The sequence below is a fragment of the Peromyscus maniculatus genome, chromosome 8 (genome assembly GCF_049852395.1).
Source record: "Peromyscus maniculatus bairdii isolate BWxNUB_F1_BW_parent chromosome 8, HU_Pman_BW_mat_3.1, whole genome shotgun sequence".
Taxonomy (NCBI): domain Eukaryota; kingdom Metazoa; phylum Chordata; class Mammalia; order Rodentia; family Cricetidae; genus Peromyscus; species Peromyscus maniculatus.
In genome coordinates, this window is record NC_134859.1 from 87,024,154 (window position 1) to 87,042,637 (window position 18,484).

The 18,484-nt window shown below is 46.5% G+C and overlaps 1 protein-coding gene across 1 annotated transcript; it reads right to left on the minus strand.

Annotated features, from left to right (window-relative positions):
- Nucleotides 1–1,998: 1,998 nt before the first annotated feature.
- LOC102912677 (keratin, type I cuticular Ha1) lies at nt 1,999–18,037 on the minus strand. The gene is made up of 9 exons (XM_076543372.1): nt 17,610–18,037; nt 16,587–16,664; nt 5,345–6,110; nt 5,061–5,143; nt 4,578–4,734; nt 3,683–3,844; nt 3,467–3,592; nt 3,070–3,290; nt 1,999–2,445 (listed from the first exon to the last, which is right to left on the minus strand). Exons 3-9 carry the CDS (start codon nt 5,690–5,692, stop codon nt 2,292–2,294), a joined length of 1,251 nt encoding a protein of 416 aa, XP_076399487.1. The 5' UTR covers nt 5,693–6,110; nt 16,587–16,664; nt 17,610–18,037; the 3' UTR covers nt 1,999–2,291.
- Between the last annotated feature and the right edge of the window lie 447 nt (nt 18,038–18,484).

Here is an 18,484-nt window from a genome sequence, read left to right on the forward strand (position 1 = left end):
TCAGTGGGTAAAGACACACAATGCCAAACCTAACACCATGAGTTCAATCCCAGGGACTCCCACAGTGGAAGGAGAGAATCGACGCCTGTAGATTGTCCTCTGACTTCTGCATACATGCTTGGCACGGGACCACTCTCTTACACACACATACAAAAATATGTAAATACATTTAATTTTTTAAGATTTCTTAGAGGACCAGAGTCTCAAGCATCAGAACTAGAACTATAAAACCTGTAGATGAAAATCTCTGTGAATCTGGATTTGACACCAAAAGCTCAGGCAACCAAAAGAAAAACTGAATAAACTTCCACCAAAATAAAACTCCTGTGCATCAGAAACTCAATCAAGGGGCTGAAGAGAAGCCTCAGCAGTTAAGAGTGCTAACTGCTCTTACAGGAGACCCAGGTTCAGTCCCCAGTACCCACATGGCAGCTCAGAGCCCTCTGTAATTCCAGTTCCAAGGAATCCAATGCCTTCTTCTGGCCTCTATGGGCAGGGCACACACACACACACACACACACACACACACACACACACACACACACACATGATACACTTACATAAATGCAGGCAACACTCTCACACATAAAATAAGTTAAATTTAAAAAATAAATAAAGAACTAAGTCAAGAAAAGATACATGGGTCTAGAAATATAACTTGGTGAGCCAGTACTTGCTTAAAGTGTCTAAGGCCCTGAGCTCAGGGTCCAAGCACCAGAAAGTGAGGTGAATAAACCAAGGAGTTCTCAAACTGGGGGAAAATGTCTGCAGACCATATATCTGGTGGGAAATAAGGTCCAGAATTTATGATAAACTCCTATAACCAAAAAGCAAAAGAAACCATCTTAAAAACAGATAAGAGACTTCAACTGACATTTCTCCAAAGAAGATACATAGATGACTATTTTTAAAAATGCCCAATGTCCTTAGTCATGAGGAACATGCAAATGGAAACCACAGTAAGGTACCACTTCACACCCATTCTGATGACTACGCTTGAAACAAACAGAAAATAGGAAGTGTTGGCAAGCGTCTGAGAAATTGGAACCTTGTGCTCTTCTGGTAAGAATTGTAAATGGTGCAGACACTGTGTCTTAGCTATGTCAGTTCACAAGACTGTGGTTCAAAAGAGTAGGTTGATAACATCCTGAGGATCCTCTGGGGGTTTTTGATGTCAACGCTTATCATTTCTGTGGATTTTTCTTCCAGTTAAAGGAAGTTGCCCTTTCTTGATAAATACTGCTATTCTCGGCCTCCAGAGCTTGTCTCTTTCAATAGTTAGATATGTATTTCCAGCTCCAACTCAGCAGTTCAGATGCCAAGGTTCTGCGTCTTAGGGCGATAGCACTTGTTGGGTCTAACTTTATGCCTCTTAACAAATTGTGAGTGACTTGTGGTTGGGAGTTGCCCTTAAGTGTCTCTCCCTGCTGCACCACCTGGCATCTACGGAGTAGGAACTGGTTAGATTGACATAAGAAAAGATGTCCCATGGATGAACTGATAGATCTTCTCAGTCAATGACTGGAAGCCCAGGCAAGTCATGAAAACCCACATAAAAAAGAGGAAGACATCCTAAGTATGGCAGGGAAAGCCAGGGGAGTCCTTCACAGGGTACTCCTGAGGTTATGTGGGCCACAATTACCCAGCATCATAGAGCACCAGATCCAAGGACCTCACTGAGGAAAAAAGATGACTTTTCCAGAGCCTTTTTGCAATCCCTAGCTCATGGCTTCAATTTCAGACTTGGATATCAACAGCTCTGAGAGAATCCACGTCATGAGAGAAATATAGAAATGATGAAAGGGAGACAGTAGCCCAGCGTTGCAGCAGCCTCACCCTCCTTCCCGACAGCTGCTCTGCCTCACCCATTGGTCCAGGCGAGCCATCTGCCCATCGAGACTCAAGCCATTGTAAAGCCTGACTTTCAAGTGGCTTTTTTTATAGAGTCCTCAAGCGGTGAGTGGATGGTAACAAATGAACAGCAGTAAGAAGAGCATCTGCTTTGGACAGGAAAACGTTTATTGTGAGATTACAAGGGAGGGCCACCCGCACTTCAGAGTCCTCTGGGCAAGCCAAGGGAGAGTCAGGTCCTTCTGAAGGAAAAGGCAGACAGAGAATGGTCTGGAGAAGGGTGTGGTAGCTGAAGACACAGTTTCTGGGGCTGTCATCCCAGGGCTGGGCTGGCTACTCATTTTGTGTTTTGATGCCTGTTTTGTGGCACGAACCAGAACTGGGTCAGAGATCTGGAGCCCTAAGCCCTGTGTCCTGTCCCCTTGGGCATCGCCCAGGTCCTAGCGCACAAAGGAGTTGCATGGCCCACAGCGGGGGCGGGGGACACAAGGTGTGCACGGGGCAGGGGGTGGGCATGGCGTGCAAGGGTTGGAGACGCAGGGCCCGATGGGCTTGCCGCATGCGTTAGTTGTGGCACACGGATTGCAGGGTAGCCTAGAAACAAAAAATAGACAGAAAGGTGAGGTGAGGCAGATACATAACCACATAGTAGAGAGTCCCCAAGAGTAGAAGTCCTGTCGGGACTTGTCCTGGCCTGAGAACACTCAGTTCCCCTCTACTAGAAAAAAATCTTTAAATCGCTAAAACTCTATTACAGAGAGCTACAAGTACTACACAGACACCCCAAATCTATACACTCCTAGCTGTTGACCTTGAGAGGGTTACTGCCTTCTCCAAGCCCCAGCTTCCTTACAAGGAGAACTGGAAGAAGACGGCACCAACCTACCGGAGGGGTAATTGCACAATAAGATTAGATAGTGCCTATCTTAAGCTGTCTATACAATGAAGTATTGTGAAAAGACAGCTCACATGACCCTACAAGTTATCGCAGTAGAGGACAAAGACGGCTGTGCAATCTCAGTTCGTACACAAACTACTGTGCTAAGAAACCACTTGATGTTTTCGATGACGGCCACAGTGCTTGGTGAGTTCTGTTCCAGCATGTCAGGTGGGAAGGCGTGATTTTTTTTTCCCCAAGGTAGACAATCTCCAAGGGCTCCGACTGAGTCCTGTACTCCCTCATGAGCTCTTATCAAAGCCTTCCTTCTGTGCACTCACTTGCAGTCCTCGCTCTCCAGCAGACCCCGGTACGTGTTGATCTCACACTCCAGCCGGGCCCGGATGTCCAGCAGCACCTGGTACTCCTGGTTCTGACGCTCCAGGTCAGCCCGGATCTCACCAAGCTGGGACTCCACGTTGGTGATCAGACACTGCACCTGGGACAGCTGGGAGCTGTAGCGAGCCTCACTCTCTGTCAGTGTGTTTTCCAGAGAGTTTCTCTGTGGGGGAGAAGGCAAAGGCTGTCACAGAGCTGTCCCCTCTAAAGGCTCCTGCATGGCCTCCCAAAGGAGTCACAGGCTTCAAGAGCTAAGGAGAGGGAATGGCCCCAAGGGCACCCCAGTGACTCTGCCTCCTGACTCCACACTGCCCAGCAGCAGGTGTGGACACTACTCACCAGGTTGTGCTGGGCCTGCAGCTCGATCTCCAGGGCGTTGACTGTGCGTCTCAGCTCAATGATCTCTGCCTGGCAGGACTGCAGCTGCTCTGAGCTGGACACCACCTGCTTGTTCAGCTCCTCAGTCTGCAACAGGCAAGGGCAGAGACAGGATCAGACCCTGCTTAGGGTCCTGGGGGACCCAGTCCCTGGGTGACCGTGAGCTCAGGTGCCCACCTGTGTGGTGAACCATTCCTCCACTTCTCTGCGGTTCGTTTCTACCAGGGCCTCATACTGACACCTGGTCTCATTGAGCACACGGTTCAGGTCCACAGTGGGAGCGGCATCCACCTCCACGTTGAGGCGGTCTCCAAGCTGGCAGCGCAGGGTGTTGACTTCCTACAGATGTATATATTCAGAGTTACTCCCCCTCAATGAGTCTCAGAAATAACCCTGCCTGTGGAAGCCCTCCTAAGACTACTTCCTCCGGAAAGAACCTTGGAGTGCAGCAGTCTATCATATCAGCTCAAGGCAAACAGTCTCCATGAGCTCAGCTCCCCCTTCACCATTACCCTGCCATGACATTGGCTTCAAGGGGAAATCCCAAGGGTTTGCTGAGCTGCTGCTGCTGAAGAACAGGCTAACAGACAAGTTTCCCAGATTGGAAACTGTGAGACCCTTGAATGCAAAAAGATGGCTGGACCGATTCAGATTGTCTGTCAAATCTTTTTGCTACCAAAAAAGAAGCAAAATCGTGTCATAGCACCTCCTAGGAGAAGCCACTCATTCCTCACCAAGACTTTGGAAGAGTTCAGGCAACACTCATCTGCCTTGACTTATTGGTCTTAGCAAGAGAATAATCAGATCACCAATATTGCAAGTCTGGAACTCTACAGCTCTGTGTCCAATTGCCAGCAAATGGAGATGTCTGGGAAACCATACATGGGTTTTTAATGTGAGGCCTATCCTGTCTGAGAACATGGGCCAGTTCATCTATAGTTTTCTCACATCAGGTCTTGGTGGCTTTGAAGGGGATTCATAAAAACATCCTGAGATTTACGTTTATACCCTTAGCTCTGCTTCTCCCAACCCCAAAGCCTGAGGCTGAGTTAGGCTCTTCATCTGGTCTCACCTCCTCATGGTTCCTCTTGAGACACAGCAGCTCCTCCTTCAGGGACTCCACCTGCGCCTCCAGGTCAGACTTGCACAGAGTCAGCTCGTCCAGGATCCTGCGCAGGCCGTTGATATCCGACTCCACCAGCTGCCGCAGCGACAGCTCTGTCTCATACCTGAAAAAGTGCAGGGTCAGAGCAGCAGCTGGTGGGTCTTCCAGACTCCAAACATTAATCCTTGCTAGACGCCATTTGCCTTGCCTTCCTACTTCCTGCGATGAATAGACCCAGGGGACAGAGAGTTCTGGATGCTCCATCAAAACCCAACCTTGTACTTTTCTGTTTTTGTGATTCCTTTTGCTTGGTTCTGCCCCCAACGTCTTTGGCAGAACCATTCACATCTCACAGATTGTCTGCTGTTTGAAAAAGCTATGGAAATCTCTTTCCTTAACTGGAGGTTAAGCCAAAGAAGAGGATGCTGGTGTGAATGCCAAACAACTCACTTAGTCCTGAAGTCATCTGCAGCCAGCTTGGCATTATCTATCTGCACCACCAACCTAGCATTCTCAGACTTGCTGCACAGGATCTGCGGAAGGAGAGACCGAATGAATTAGTGAGCATGAGAAATAAATGCAAAACCATCAACTTCTATAACAGGGTTATTTTGAAGGGAAAATGGGAAAGCAAGGGTCATTGTGAGATGGAAACAAGAAACACTTCTCTACCTCAGGCTGAGAACCATAACAAGTAATGGTAATCACTTAGACATGACAGCATGGCCCCTCACCTTCTGCTGCAGCTCCTCAATGGTCCTGAAGTAGGCCTGGTAGGCAGGGCACACCAGAGGGTCCTGCTGCTGGTTCCTCTCCTGGATCCGACACTCCAGCTCTGCATTCTCTCTCTCCAGCTGCCTCACCTTCTCCAGGTAGCTGGCCAGGCGGTCATTCAGGAACTGCATGGTCTCCTTCTCATTGCCATTGAAGGAGCCCTCACAGAACCAATTGCAGTTGCCCACATTGGCAGGGATGTTGCAGGCCCCGGGCAGGGTGCAGCCGTGGCAGCTGTTGGGCACGCAGGGCCGGGAGGAGCAGCTGGTGCGGCAGCTCATGGTGGGCAGGCAGCAGTTGTATGGCATGGTGCTGGAGGGAGTGAGGTGCCTGGCTGAAGACACAAGAGTGGATTCTCCAAGCCTCGGAGCTCTAGGTCTTCTTCCTCTGGTGAGAATTTATAACCCTTCTGCAGAGGGTGTGGACACAGTATGTAACATGTTTCTTCTTTGTACTTCTTCACTGGTTTTCAGACGCCCTCTCCATCCGTCTGTCATTTGCCTCCCTCAGAGGAGTCCCTGGTCCCATAAAATTCTTTACTTGAGCTTCTTGCTAAGTCAGGACTCTTCTTCTGCCATTACACCCATGAAATCGGAGTCCTGCGGTGTACCTTCAAAGAAGCCACATGGTCCAGCCCTGGTCAGCTGGGTGTTGGTCCATCCCAGTGACATTCTTCTGTATGAAGAGATCCTGAAGACCCATAATCAACCTCCTGTCCTAGCTAACCTGGCAGAGAGAGAGAGAGAGAGACAGAGAGACAGAGATTGCGTGAAGACATTACATTCACTCACAGGCATCAATTCTTGTTCCTGGTGATTAGAGACAACTCTCTGAATGCTGCCGCATTCCAGGCCAAGGATGGATGACTGTGGTGGTGATTTGGGCTGATCTGAGCCTTGACTGTGAAGGTTGGAGAGATCTTTGTGGTTTACAGGACCATGTTAATGCCCTCTGTTATCACTTAAGAGAATGGTAGAGATTTTAATAATCGCCTTGAGAACAGAGAAGTTTCTAGAAGGAGAGACAGTTTTGAAAGAGGTCTGAAAAATATTAGCTGATGGGTCAGTGTAAATTCATTTAAACTGTCTAGGAAAAGAAACGTGGGAATAAGGACGTGTTTATCAAACTTTTACATGGGACATCAATCAAAACAGAATGAATGGGCTCATTAGGAAAGTAAAGAGATAACCCAAAAAGGTTAGGAATACAGGTTTGTGGTAGGTAGGGCACTGCCTACTATATGCAGTTTCCTGGATTCAATCCCCAGCAAGGTAAAGAGATAGCCCAAAAGGTTCTCCCCAGGCAAGAAATCACTTTATCTTAAACTTGAGCAAATTGGCTCTATAGTATATAACATATCCATGTCAGCTTTAACATTAAAAATCATTTTTAAATTTCCAGTTAAACTTTCTAACATCCTGCCAAATTCTCTAAGTTCAAAGTACATATATACAATGTTCTGTTCTGGACATCCAAAGCTCCAGCCCTACTGATGTGCATATAGATGTTCTAAGGACAAAGGGTCCAAAAGTATGAAAGGAAGGCTATGTTATATCATTGAAGCCAAGGGCCTAGATGCTAGGGAGGAAAACACTGAGGTACCACCTATAAGCACAGGATTTGACCAGGGGTAGAGGGCCTGGGTGGGGGGAATGGAGGCAAGCTAGAAATGGGTGGCATGGCAGTGGATGGGACCAGAGTTCTGAGGATGAGATGGCCCAAATTAGGAGTATAAAAGTTACATAATTATAGACACTACCAGATACTGCCTGCATCTCCAGAGCATCACCCCAAGCTCCTGTGGCTTTGGCTGGCAGCCAGAGCTCCTGCTTTATTGTCAACTTATTGGAGCCCTGCTCTCTGTGAGCTTTCATGGCAGTCTTCATGTGGCTGGAGTCTCCGATAAAAGATCCAGTGTCTGCACTCTCCAAGACCATTACCCCCACTTACTATAAAAACATTGAGATTTTTAAAGGCCCAGAGCACTACAAAGCAGCCTTGGACTTTTAATAACATCAAATTTTCTTTGTTTTTTTCCCAAGACTATTAAAGTGGGAGAAATAGGCGGGTCTGGAGACAGGTACCACCCAGACTTTCCAGCAGAAGGAGACAAGGCCAGCACTGGCCGGGAGCTTCTGTCACCTTCCATCTGGACTTGGAATGGTTGGCAAGGACACTGCATGCAAAGATGACAACCCATGGGTAAAGACCAGAAGAACCTGACTCCCCCATACTTGTCAGCCTGCTCCAAAGCACAGGCTCCCCAGAAAAAGAGCTGCTTCCTCAACCTGCCTTCTTCCCCATCCAGGGAAGCCTGGCCCTGAGCACAGACGGAATGCCTGCAGCTTCCCCAACCCTTCGCTCTTACCTATGGGCTGCCCAGTGTAGCCCCCTAGAGGCCTTCACCAAAGAATGGTAAGGTGTTTATATAGGAGAAGATTTGCCAATTTGGTCATCCAGGAGGGCAGTAATAGAATCCCACCAATACAGAGAGATCAAAGAAATGGAGCCAGATGGAGACAAGGAGGAAGATGTCCAACAAGAAAGACAAGAACATTCAGAAGAAAGCATCAAGGGGGAAACATGGACGGGAATCCCGGAACTGTGCAGAGCCGCATGAATCAGACAGAGCTAGTCCACTTTCAAATGGGCTAATCTGCAGAGTACAAAGCTGAAAAGTAACCAAAACGTACGAAATTGATGGTCAGAAAAACAGCCTACCCTGCTGAGGGCCCTACAAGACCTGCAGACACAGGACCATGGCTTCTGGGGTCTCTGAAAGATCAACCTCGACCCACAGCATCCAGAGCAGAGCATCATCTCCATCATCCAAGTCTCAGATTTGTTTGTAGCTGAAATACACTGTTGTTTGCATTCCGGTGATGCAAACTCCAAGAACAGCAATGCCATTTGCTCCTTATGAGTACGGAATATTAGAAGTCAAAAGGAGAAAGGAATGGGGACAGTCAGACATGCACTGGCTTCAGGTGTTGGCCAAGCATCTGTCACACTGAAGATGCGGGAAGGGCAGGTTACCTCTGTCATCTGCAACCTACTCCTGGAGGTATCTGGTTTCCCTGCTGACTGCCCTGCAGAAGGTGATGTGGAACAAATCAAGATGGAGACCTCGGACAGACTGGCTGGTGAGTAAGCACAAGGCTGGCACCCCTTGTCAGTCCAGCCTCCCTTGCAGTGCTTTCAAAATATCGACCAGCTGGAGAAGAGTTGCCTCTTGAGCTAATAAGGGAAATGAGACCCCCGGCATAAAGGTTCCAGGGATCTCACTCAGGCTAGCGGTAGATTTAAATGCTTTCTTGACTTAATTGGAATGTTTTATTTGCATGTTTTAATCCTTCTAAGAGAGACTGAACTCTCCATCGACCCTCAAACCTGCCTTTCTTTATGTGATTCAATTTAGTTCAAAATACATTCCCTAGGCATCTTTTCTATGCTAAAAACAGAACCGAATTGAAAGAGAAGAATCACAGCTCATAAGGGATTCCCTGGTTATGGATAATTCAGGCCAATTAGGCCCAATTTGGACCCAAAAAGTAAACAAGAAATAGACAGAAGTGAAGAGATGAGGTATTTTAAAGGTGTAAGGCGACATTTGGAAGTATATAATTTGTATTTAAAATATTTTATATTTATTTATAAACATATTAATGTATTTAATACAGTTTTAAGATTATACATGTGATGTTGTGAGTAGTGACATTTGCTGACTATCCACTGAGTGTCTAGCATAGTCCTGGGGACAGGATCATGATGGGTATGGTGTATGATGTGTTCTTGCCCTTCCTGGAGCTCTCCGATGTGCATAATGCCATGTAATTGGACAAGTCGATAAAATATCCTTCCCTTACCCATCACCACTTCTCTCCCAACCTGTCGCTTGCCTCATAGTCCAGTTGGGCCATTTCAATCCCAGTTCATGGTTCTCAACCACAGGCTGAAGGGATAGAGCCCTTTCTGACTAGCATCTATTGTTCCCCGTACCCCCCCATGTGTGAATGTGTGTGTGTGTGTGTGTGTGTGTGTGTGTGTGTCCACACACATGCCCATCTACATACAGAGGCCAGAGGAGAACATCAGGTGTCCTGCTCTATTGCTCTTCCCTGTATTCTCTTGAGGCAGGGTCTCTCATTGAACCTGGAGCTAGGCTGACAGCTAGCAAGTCTCAGTGACCCTCCTGTCACTGCCTCCATCATGACGGGCATATTTGATCAAAGCCAGCTTTTGAGGGGACTTCACAGGGATTTGAACTTGGGTCCTCATGCTTGTACAACTTCCCATTGGACCATCTCCAAGCCCTAGCTCCCAGTTTTCAAAGGTCCATTTGTACTCTGCTTTGTAGACGATTCGTAGGCAAGACTCAAAGGAATTGATCTCATTAGAATTCTAACGCCCCTTAAGAATCTCTTTCTGGTAATTAGTTACTTTTCTAGTTGAGTCTTGCTGCTTTAGAGCCCACAAGGAAGGGGGTTGGCAATGGCCATGCATTAGACCCATGGTTTCCCCAGGGGTATGTTTTTAAGAAGAGAAAGAAACTTTTGGCAGGTCTGATGTGAGAAATGGTTCCAGGGCTATGGGGCAGAAGAGAAAAATGAGAGACAATGTGGATTATATCCATTTAAAGAGGAAATCCAGAAAGGGAATCAGAGTAACAGAGTAAAGTGGGAGGCAGCATGAGAACCTGTTGATGGGCACACACCACACTGCCCTCTTCAGACCAAAGATCTCATAGGTGTGGAAAACCTTGGAAAACAATGTGAGCAACCAATACACAGGATGTCTAAGAGCCAGAGGAAAGAGAGGCACAATATAAATAAATAAAATAAAATAAAATAAAATAAAATAAAATAAAATAAAATAAAATAAAATAAAATAAAAAAGAGGTTATAATACCCAACATAAAGGATAGTCTTTGGCTGAGAAAAGCCAATAGTTCTGACCAATGCCAGAAGCTTGGCCTGAAATGTTGAGTTTGTGTGGAGAGGATGTAGAGTGTGAGGGGCCCTAGTAACATGATCTTTTGTGGGACCCTAGGCCCTGGAATGAATGTCCTTCCCTGTGAAGTCTATTCTAGTAGTTAAGGGCAATCAGGATGTGAAGTTTCAGCCACATATATCTTCACCAAAGCTCTTCATGGTTGCACACAGAGAAAGAGCAATGGGCCAGAACTGAACCTAGGCTTGAGTACCTAGTTTTACCCTCTCCTCTGTGAGCCTGGAAGGAGATTCCTCGTCTCTTTAGGCCTGAGCTCTTCCCCTTGCGCAGCGAGGATGATGATGCCTGCTCTGCCTCTCTCAAGGTTGTTTGAAATTCAAACAGGATAAATGATAGTCTTTGTAAATGGTAAAAGCAGTGAACACGGATGAGGGTTTCAGACCATGCTTCTTCTTCCTTGATATGTGCTGTGATTTTTGGTTATGGCATCGAGGGTGGGATAGGGCATGGATTAAGCTTCTTCATCCAATCCTAGTCATCAAAATTGTACTCAAGTTTCAAGCTACTTGGAGATAGTGTGGAATTCCCATTCTTCCCACTTTGGTGTCCTCAACTCAGAATGAGTCCTATAACAGCAGCATCTGCCTTGCCTCTAAGGCAGTGGTTCTCAACCTAAGGGTCACAACTCCTTTGGATCAAATGACCCTTTCATAGGGGTCACCTAAAACCATCAGAAAACACAGATTAGATAGATAGATAGATAGATAGATAGATAGATAGATAGATAGATAGATAGATAGATTATGATTCATAATGGTTGCAAAATTACAGTTAAGAAGTAGCAACAAAAATAATTTTATGGTTGGGGGTCACCACAACATGAGGAACTGTATGTATTAACGGGTCACAGCATCAGGAAGGTTGAGAACCACTGCTCTAAGGAAAGGAATCAAAACGATGGTGTAATCACAGTTCTGTCCATCCTACTGACAAAAATCTGAGACTCGGCTTCTGAAAGTACAGTGATTAGAGCGCAGTTGCTGGAGGATCTGGATCTTGTATGCTTCATTCAGTAATCACGTGACCTTTAGTGTGTTACTTATCCTCTCGGAGCCTTGGCACCTCGTCTTCAAAGTAGAAAACAACGTTGACCGTGTGAGATTACTGTGGGGATTAAGTGGGCTTATGTATACAGAGTTATCTACAGTTTAGATCAGTGTTTAGTTAATAGTACGTGTTCAATACATGTATCCTCGGATGAGGAGGAGGTGAAGGATAATTAATTGTCATCACCCTGATTCCAGTGCTGGTACCGATGGATGTTGCATTTCCGGGGAATTTTCTCTTTCTCTCTCTCTCTCTCTCTCTCTCTCTCTCTCTCTCTCTCTCTCTCTCTCTCTCTCTCTCTCTCACACACACACACACACACACACACACACACACACACACACACACACACACCATGTATAATAATCCCTGAGCCCAGCACTTCTTCCCAGGAAACCAAACCACTTCCCATACAGCCTCCTTACACCGAATTGTCACATTACACGCTAAGGTCAAGTCATTGGATATGAACTTAATAAACACAGGCCAATGCCCCTGAGGCCCCACTGACTCACTTCATACTACCAGAAGAATCCCTCAACCGCTGAGTGACTCACCCTCCCTCTCTCTTCCTTAAATGGGCAGAACGATGCTTACTTACGCTGTCGTGGTGCAAGAATAAGATGGTTTATTTTGTTAGACAGCTTTGAACTTGCTGGATGAGAGAAGCTATTTAAGTACAAAGGAGAAGCAAAAATGGTTGAGCCGGATGCTTGCTGCAGTAAGACTAATCAAGACCGCACTTTCTTATTGAGACTACTGTTGGTCAGAGCCTCGAGCATGAGTTACCTGTGCCACACTCCACCGCTTAGAGAAAAGAACAGAGTTACAGTGGAGAGGAGGGTGTGACAGCCTGTGGCCTTTCCTTGGTGACCATGGTATAAGTCCTAAGTCCTCACAAGCGAATCGGTGTGCACATGGACAGTTGTCAGCAGGCAGGAGTCTTAGGATGAGGATAACTAGAGGCAGGCAGCGACAGTCTAACTTAATCTCCTTCCCTTTACCATTAGAGCTTGAGACTACGGCATTTCTGCAGCCAAGCTCCCTACCAGGACAGGGGCCGGATTAAACCACCAGCAGCTGTCCTTTGTATGTTTCGCGGCCAGCTACTGTAATCTGCATAGTTTATAAAGCAGAGGGTGGGGAGCAGAGCCTGCTCAGGTGCCTGTGGTTTCACCAGTGAATAAGAACTAGCAAGCAGGAGCTCAGAGGGTGGGAGGAGCCAGAAAATTGGCTAGCATCATGGCACCCAGCCCCGCCAAATGCCCGAATGCCCTCCTCAGTGGTTGTAAAAACTTCCTTTTAAATATCTCCAGAGATGTATCTCATCTTTGGTCAGCTGTGATGCTGAGTTCTGGAGACCTGCCTCTTCTTAGCCATGGCTGCCTCACACAGAACTTCCTGATTATGTATCAGTTACCTGTGGATTCTAAGACAAGGCATCTACTTGAAGAACTCACTTGTAGAACATCACAGGGAACTTGAGCGGACCAGTATGTCTGGGTCTTTCCAGACTGATGGTATGTGAGACTCACCAGTTGCCACATTTCGCATTTTCAGGGTTTTAAAATGCACAAGAGACAATATCTCCGTGGCTATGGACTCCTCAGCTATGGGGTGCATTGGGAAAGCAAGTCTAAACTTCTCTATAGTGTCTGGACAAACAGGGGCTTACCCTAAACATACTCCTATCACAGGGGCTCCCAAACTTGCACATGCATCAGAATCACCTGAAAGACTTGGTAAAAGAAGGCCCTGGTAACAAACTATAGAAATGATCCCTGAAAGTATAGTCTCCAGAAGAGAATACATCGTCCCAATTCCTTGTTCAAAAGAAGTTGAAATGCTGGGTCAAAAGAAAACTCCCTGGCATAGAGACAAGATGGCTAATTATACATGGACTATGCATGGCCATTACAGGCCATGAGCTACTAAAATAGGCCATGAGTTACCAAATGTAATACTATAATTTTAAGATTAAAATTTGCCAAAAAGAAAATGGGGGAATGAAAGACCCTAGCCCTTCAGGCTTACACCCCCAAGCCTCAGGAAAAGAGAAACTTCAAGCACCAGGAAATGAGAAACTAAAAATCTAGTTCCAAGAGCAAGCTGACTTAGCCATTGTTCAATCTCCCCTGCAACCATATAACAATGTAAAAAGATGTCTGTTAAGAGATGTGCTCAACTGTGACTGGGACAGTTGCAAATGTTCTAGGAAGGACCACCGTGACCTTTGTGTAAACTCCACTCCTGCCCTGATACCCCCCTTGAGGTTTCAGGAAGAATGTACATGGGACAGGGACTGTACCCACTCTGTGATCACTCTGTGATCAGACCATGATCTTGTGAAACGAAATTGTATGGGAATTGTAATCTTGTGGATTTTGTGGGTTTTTCCTTTAAAAGTCTTCATGCGGCTCTTGCTCTTAGGAGCAGGGTTTGCCCTTCTATATAGAAGCTTAATAAATCCTCATACTATTGCAAAAAAAAGAAGGCCCTGGTTCAGAAAGTTTGGAAAAGGCTCAAAACCGTGTACACCCAACCAGTCCTCATTGATGCTGGTGCTGCTGGTTGGAGATCCATAGCTCCAGAACCAGCCCTCAAGCTTCCCTGTAACTTTTCCCTTCAAAGCGTCCAAGGGATGGGCTTTGGACCTCCTTCAAAGACGGGGGTTCAAGTCTTGACTCAGCCACTAAGAAGAACAACAGCTTCTCTCTCTTTGCAATTGTGGTCCCCAGGGCTCCTTTGAAGTCACTCCCAAGAGGTCTCTGCTATCATACTTGGTATTGACACAGTATCAGGGTGTGTACTGGCCGTCCTCACTATCCAGAAGTTTCTGATACGTGTGGATCTTGCCCTGAAGCTGAACCTTAATGCCAGCAACACCTGATACTCCTCTTTCTGCTCTGGTGGGCCTGATGAGACCTAGCATCTGGGTCAGGGCAAGGCTACCATGGCCTCTGTCTCACATAGGTGTTCTGACACAGGAGATGGAGACACAGGTTAAGAATCCCCAACCTCTTCAATAAACCGACACCCTAAGACATTTCCAGGCCCAGAGAACAAGTTAACCCCATTAGCAGTCTCCAGATGCAAAAGCTTCAGGGATATGGCCCTCATCAATCACAAGAGTCCCCTTACTCGGCTTCATGTCCATCCACTCACCATCTGCCTCCAAGGGAAAGTTATTCCACAGGAGATGAGGGCAAGATTGTACTATGTCTTGGTTTTTGTGAAGCCTATATACTGAGCCCAGGGAACTGCTCTTGCAGTATGTGAGATGAGCTAAGTCTTCTCCATTTACAAAGGAATTTGACAGCATGTGCGGGGCCCAGAATTGCACGTGTCTGGGGATTTGGCATGGATCTCAGCTCCAGGATTAATAATAGGCAGTATGGTCTTCAACTGAAACATGGTGGGTCACATAGTGATCCAGAACAGAGTCGGGGGCCCTGTCTGCTCTGCAGCACACCCCTTGCCTGGGTTTAGAGCACTGCTGTGCCTCCCAGTGGCTGATCTCCACCAGAGTCCCACTCTGACACCATGTCCCTCCAGCACCCTGCTCAGATTCACAGTAGACTTGTTATTCAACTGAATTCAGAGCATGTCCCCCAGCAGACACTCAAGAACCACACTTGGTACGGGCACCGGAGAAGGATGGCGCACTCAGAGGTCTCACTGCCCTCCACTCAAAGGCTCAGCTCCCACTCACTGTGTTCCTCCGTGTCTTCTCTGGGCTCTGTGAAAAAGCAGCGCTTGCCCCTCCCAGCAGCCTCCAGGGCTGTGGAGTACCGACCTCTCTCATGGCGAACCAAGAGAGAAGGAGAACCGGTCTTTTCCAGGATGGAGTCTCCTGATAAATTATCTAATCTCAAGTGGCCAGCCCTAGACAAACACACGCATGAGCAACACAGGCCATATTTATATATACATATGCATTTTATGTGTACGTGTATGGAACAATGATTAAAGAGTAGGAGGCTATGACTTTGAGAAGGAGTTGGGGTACACAGAAGAAGTTGCAGGGGGAGGGGGGTGAAAATAACATGAATAAAGTACCACGTATGAAATTCTCAGAACTTCTTAGTTCAAAGTTTTAAAATTTCTGGTCCTATACGCTAATTGAGATGGGCAGAGATGGATACTTTATGGTGTCTGTTCTTGGAGTCACACTCCCTTCACCTGACCCTCTCACCACATCAAATCCCTTCCTGCCCTGCTTATAGATGATATACACTCAGCAACTTTGATCTTTTGTCTCTTTTGAAATGCCCTTGTACTTCTGTGAACTGCGTCTAACTAGTCTGTTCATTACTTGGGAAACTTGAGAACATTTCTTTCTCATGTTTACGGGGTATTTTGTCTAGCTATATGTATGTGTACCACATGCATGTAGTGCATGTAGAGGCCAGAAGAGGGTGTCAGGCTCCCTGGAACTGGAGTCACAGACACTTGTGAGCCTCCGTGTGGGCAGTGAGCGTGGAACTCTGGTCCTCTGAACGAGCTATCAGAGCTTTTATCTACTGAGCCATCTCTCCAGCCCCTATTTTTATTGTTTTTAGTTAGTTTACAAAGTAGCAGTTTTCCTTACTATGTGGTACAAGCTTTCTTTTAGTTAGTTCCCTCCTACCGCCCTTCCAGCCAGTTTCCCCCACTGCACTATTCTACCTTTCCACCTCCATACCTCGCGTATTGCCCCCCTCCCCCCGCCTCTCCCCTGAAGCGTTTTGCCCCATCCACGGGCTCTTTTCTAACCGCTTTATGTCTATGCCCACCTAGATACATGTAGTCATCAGTTAAAAGCTAGGACTGGCCGGTGAGAGAGGGCATGCAGCGTCTTTCTTTCTGAACCCAGGGTTCCGGTTCCACCCATTTTCCTATGAATTTCCTAATTGTTCATTAAAGCTGATTAAGAGTCGTTTGAGTATATGAACCACATTTTCATTATCCATTTATCGGTTGATGGACATCTCTACTGTTCCCATCTCCTCACTGGTGTGGAAAGGGCAGCGGTAAACATGGATGTGTGGGTTAGTGTCCCTGGTAGGATGTGGAGTCCTTTGGGTGGATAACCAGGAGGGACATAGCTGGCTCACACCCTGCAACTGATTTCCGCAGCGGTTCTACCAATTCGCATTCACATACCAGCAAGGAACAGGGGCTCCTCTTCTCCTGTAAACTCCCAGTATTTGCTGCCATTTTCTTTTCTTGGCGGTATCTACTCTGACTGGGGTAAGATGGGATGTCAAAGTCATTTTAATTTTCATTTCAACAACAACATTTTAACTTTTCTAGTCTTTAAATATGCTCAGAGCATCAGATACTTTGTGAGTTTATTTCTAAAACAAAGAGCGAGTGGCTAGTTGTCCAGTAAATCCTGGAAAGGAATAGCCAGCTGGCTTCAAGACTTTCCAAGCTGAATGGATCACAGAGTCCTCAAGTTTAGGACTTTCAGACTTTAAAATCCCTCGGATAACTTCCCTCCAAGCATATGTCTAGTCTAGAGGTTCTCAACCTGTGGATCACATATCAGATATCCTGCATATCAGATGTTTACATTACAGTTCATGACAGTAGCAAAATTACAGTTATGAAATAGAAACAAGATAATTTAATGGTTGGGGGTCACCACAACATGAGGAACTGTATTTAAAGGGTCACAGCATTAGGAAGGTTGAGAACCACTGGTCTAGTCTGTTACTTCCCAAGGTGGTCCATGAACTCCCACGGCTCAGTTTCCCAGGTTTTGACCAAGACACTGGGACTCAGAAATAACCAGCAGCAAGCCCTGCCTTAAGGTGCTCACAATACGTGAGAATGGTTTGTAAGTCCTCTGTGCACACACAGAACTGCCTCCTGGCTTCACCTGCCTCTTGCTCTCATTCGTCCTTCCATTCACTCGCTCAACAAATAATTAGTGCCTACACTTGCCTGGCAGGTGCTTGGGCTGGAGGCTGGCAATATGTCAGCAAGGAAGTGAGGGAGCTTTTCCTTTAGCTTATCTATTTCCTAGTTCTACCAATGGGACCCCATATGGTCACTGGGCTTGGGAGAGGTTGAAAAACCATCTACTGGAACTACTTAGAACTTGAAGATAAGGACAACTTGAACAGGTAGAGATGACAGAAAGGGTTTTCTTTGCTATAAAAGAAAAAAAAAACCCTGTACCTGAATGAAAAAAAAAAATGAGTAGTTCAGAATGCAAGTTTGCAGCCAGCCATAGGCCTACCCCAATCATCGGACCACTGAGGAAGCAGGTTCGAGTAATCGTCGGACCACTGAGGAAGCAGGTTCGAGTGGGACAAAAATGTAGACAAGAAGAGCAGACGTGGTGTTTTCAAGTCCTGTGAAACTGAGATCTGTGTCCAGCTGTGCTACAGATGCAGGCTGCTTCCATTTTTGCAGCTTCTCTACCAGTGGCCCTTGAATGTCAGCCCAGGTCAGAACGGCCAGGACTCACGGCACTGCAGATTGCCAAGCTGGGATTTCTCTCACAATACATTTGAGGTCAGGCCTGAGAGCTTCCAGCAAGGCTCCTGACACTGATGTGGCAGGACACAGGACCACAGTTAGAGGGCATGACCGCTGCTCTGTGGGAACAGGTCTGCTCTGTAGCGACTCTTAAATGAAACATCAGGTACCCATCCGGTGAGACCCAGAGGAAACAATGACTGAATTGTGACCTGTGCATATATATCATCAGTTCAAGAGCTGGGGATGTAGCTTTGTGGGTGACAATTTACCTAACATGTACAAGGACCTGGGTTCCATCCCCCGCACCACAAAAAATAAATAAATGAAATCTGTGTGTGCACTGTCTTCAAGACCATAAACAAGGTCTGTTTATTTCACTAGTTCACTCCTCATGACCAAGGCTTGTTTTATGAGAACTTCTAAGATGAAAGGAGAATAAGAAAGGGACTAGAAGAAGCCTGGGTGGTGTTCGTTAAGCCTGGCGGGGGAGCAGGTGTTATAAAGAGCAATGTTTATAGAGAAGAGATGAAGGAGACGTGAGGCAATATTATTAACATCTCTTATGTGCT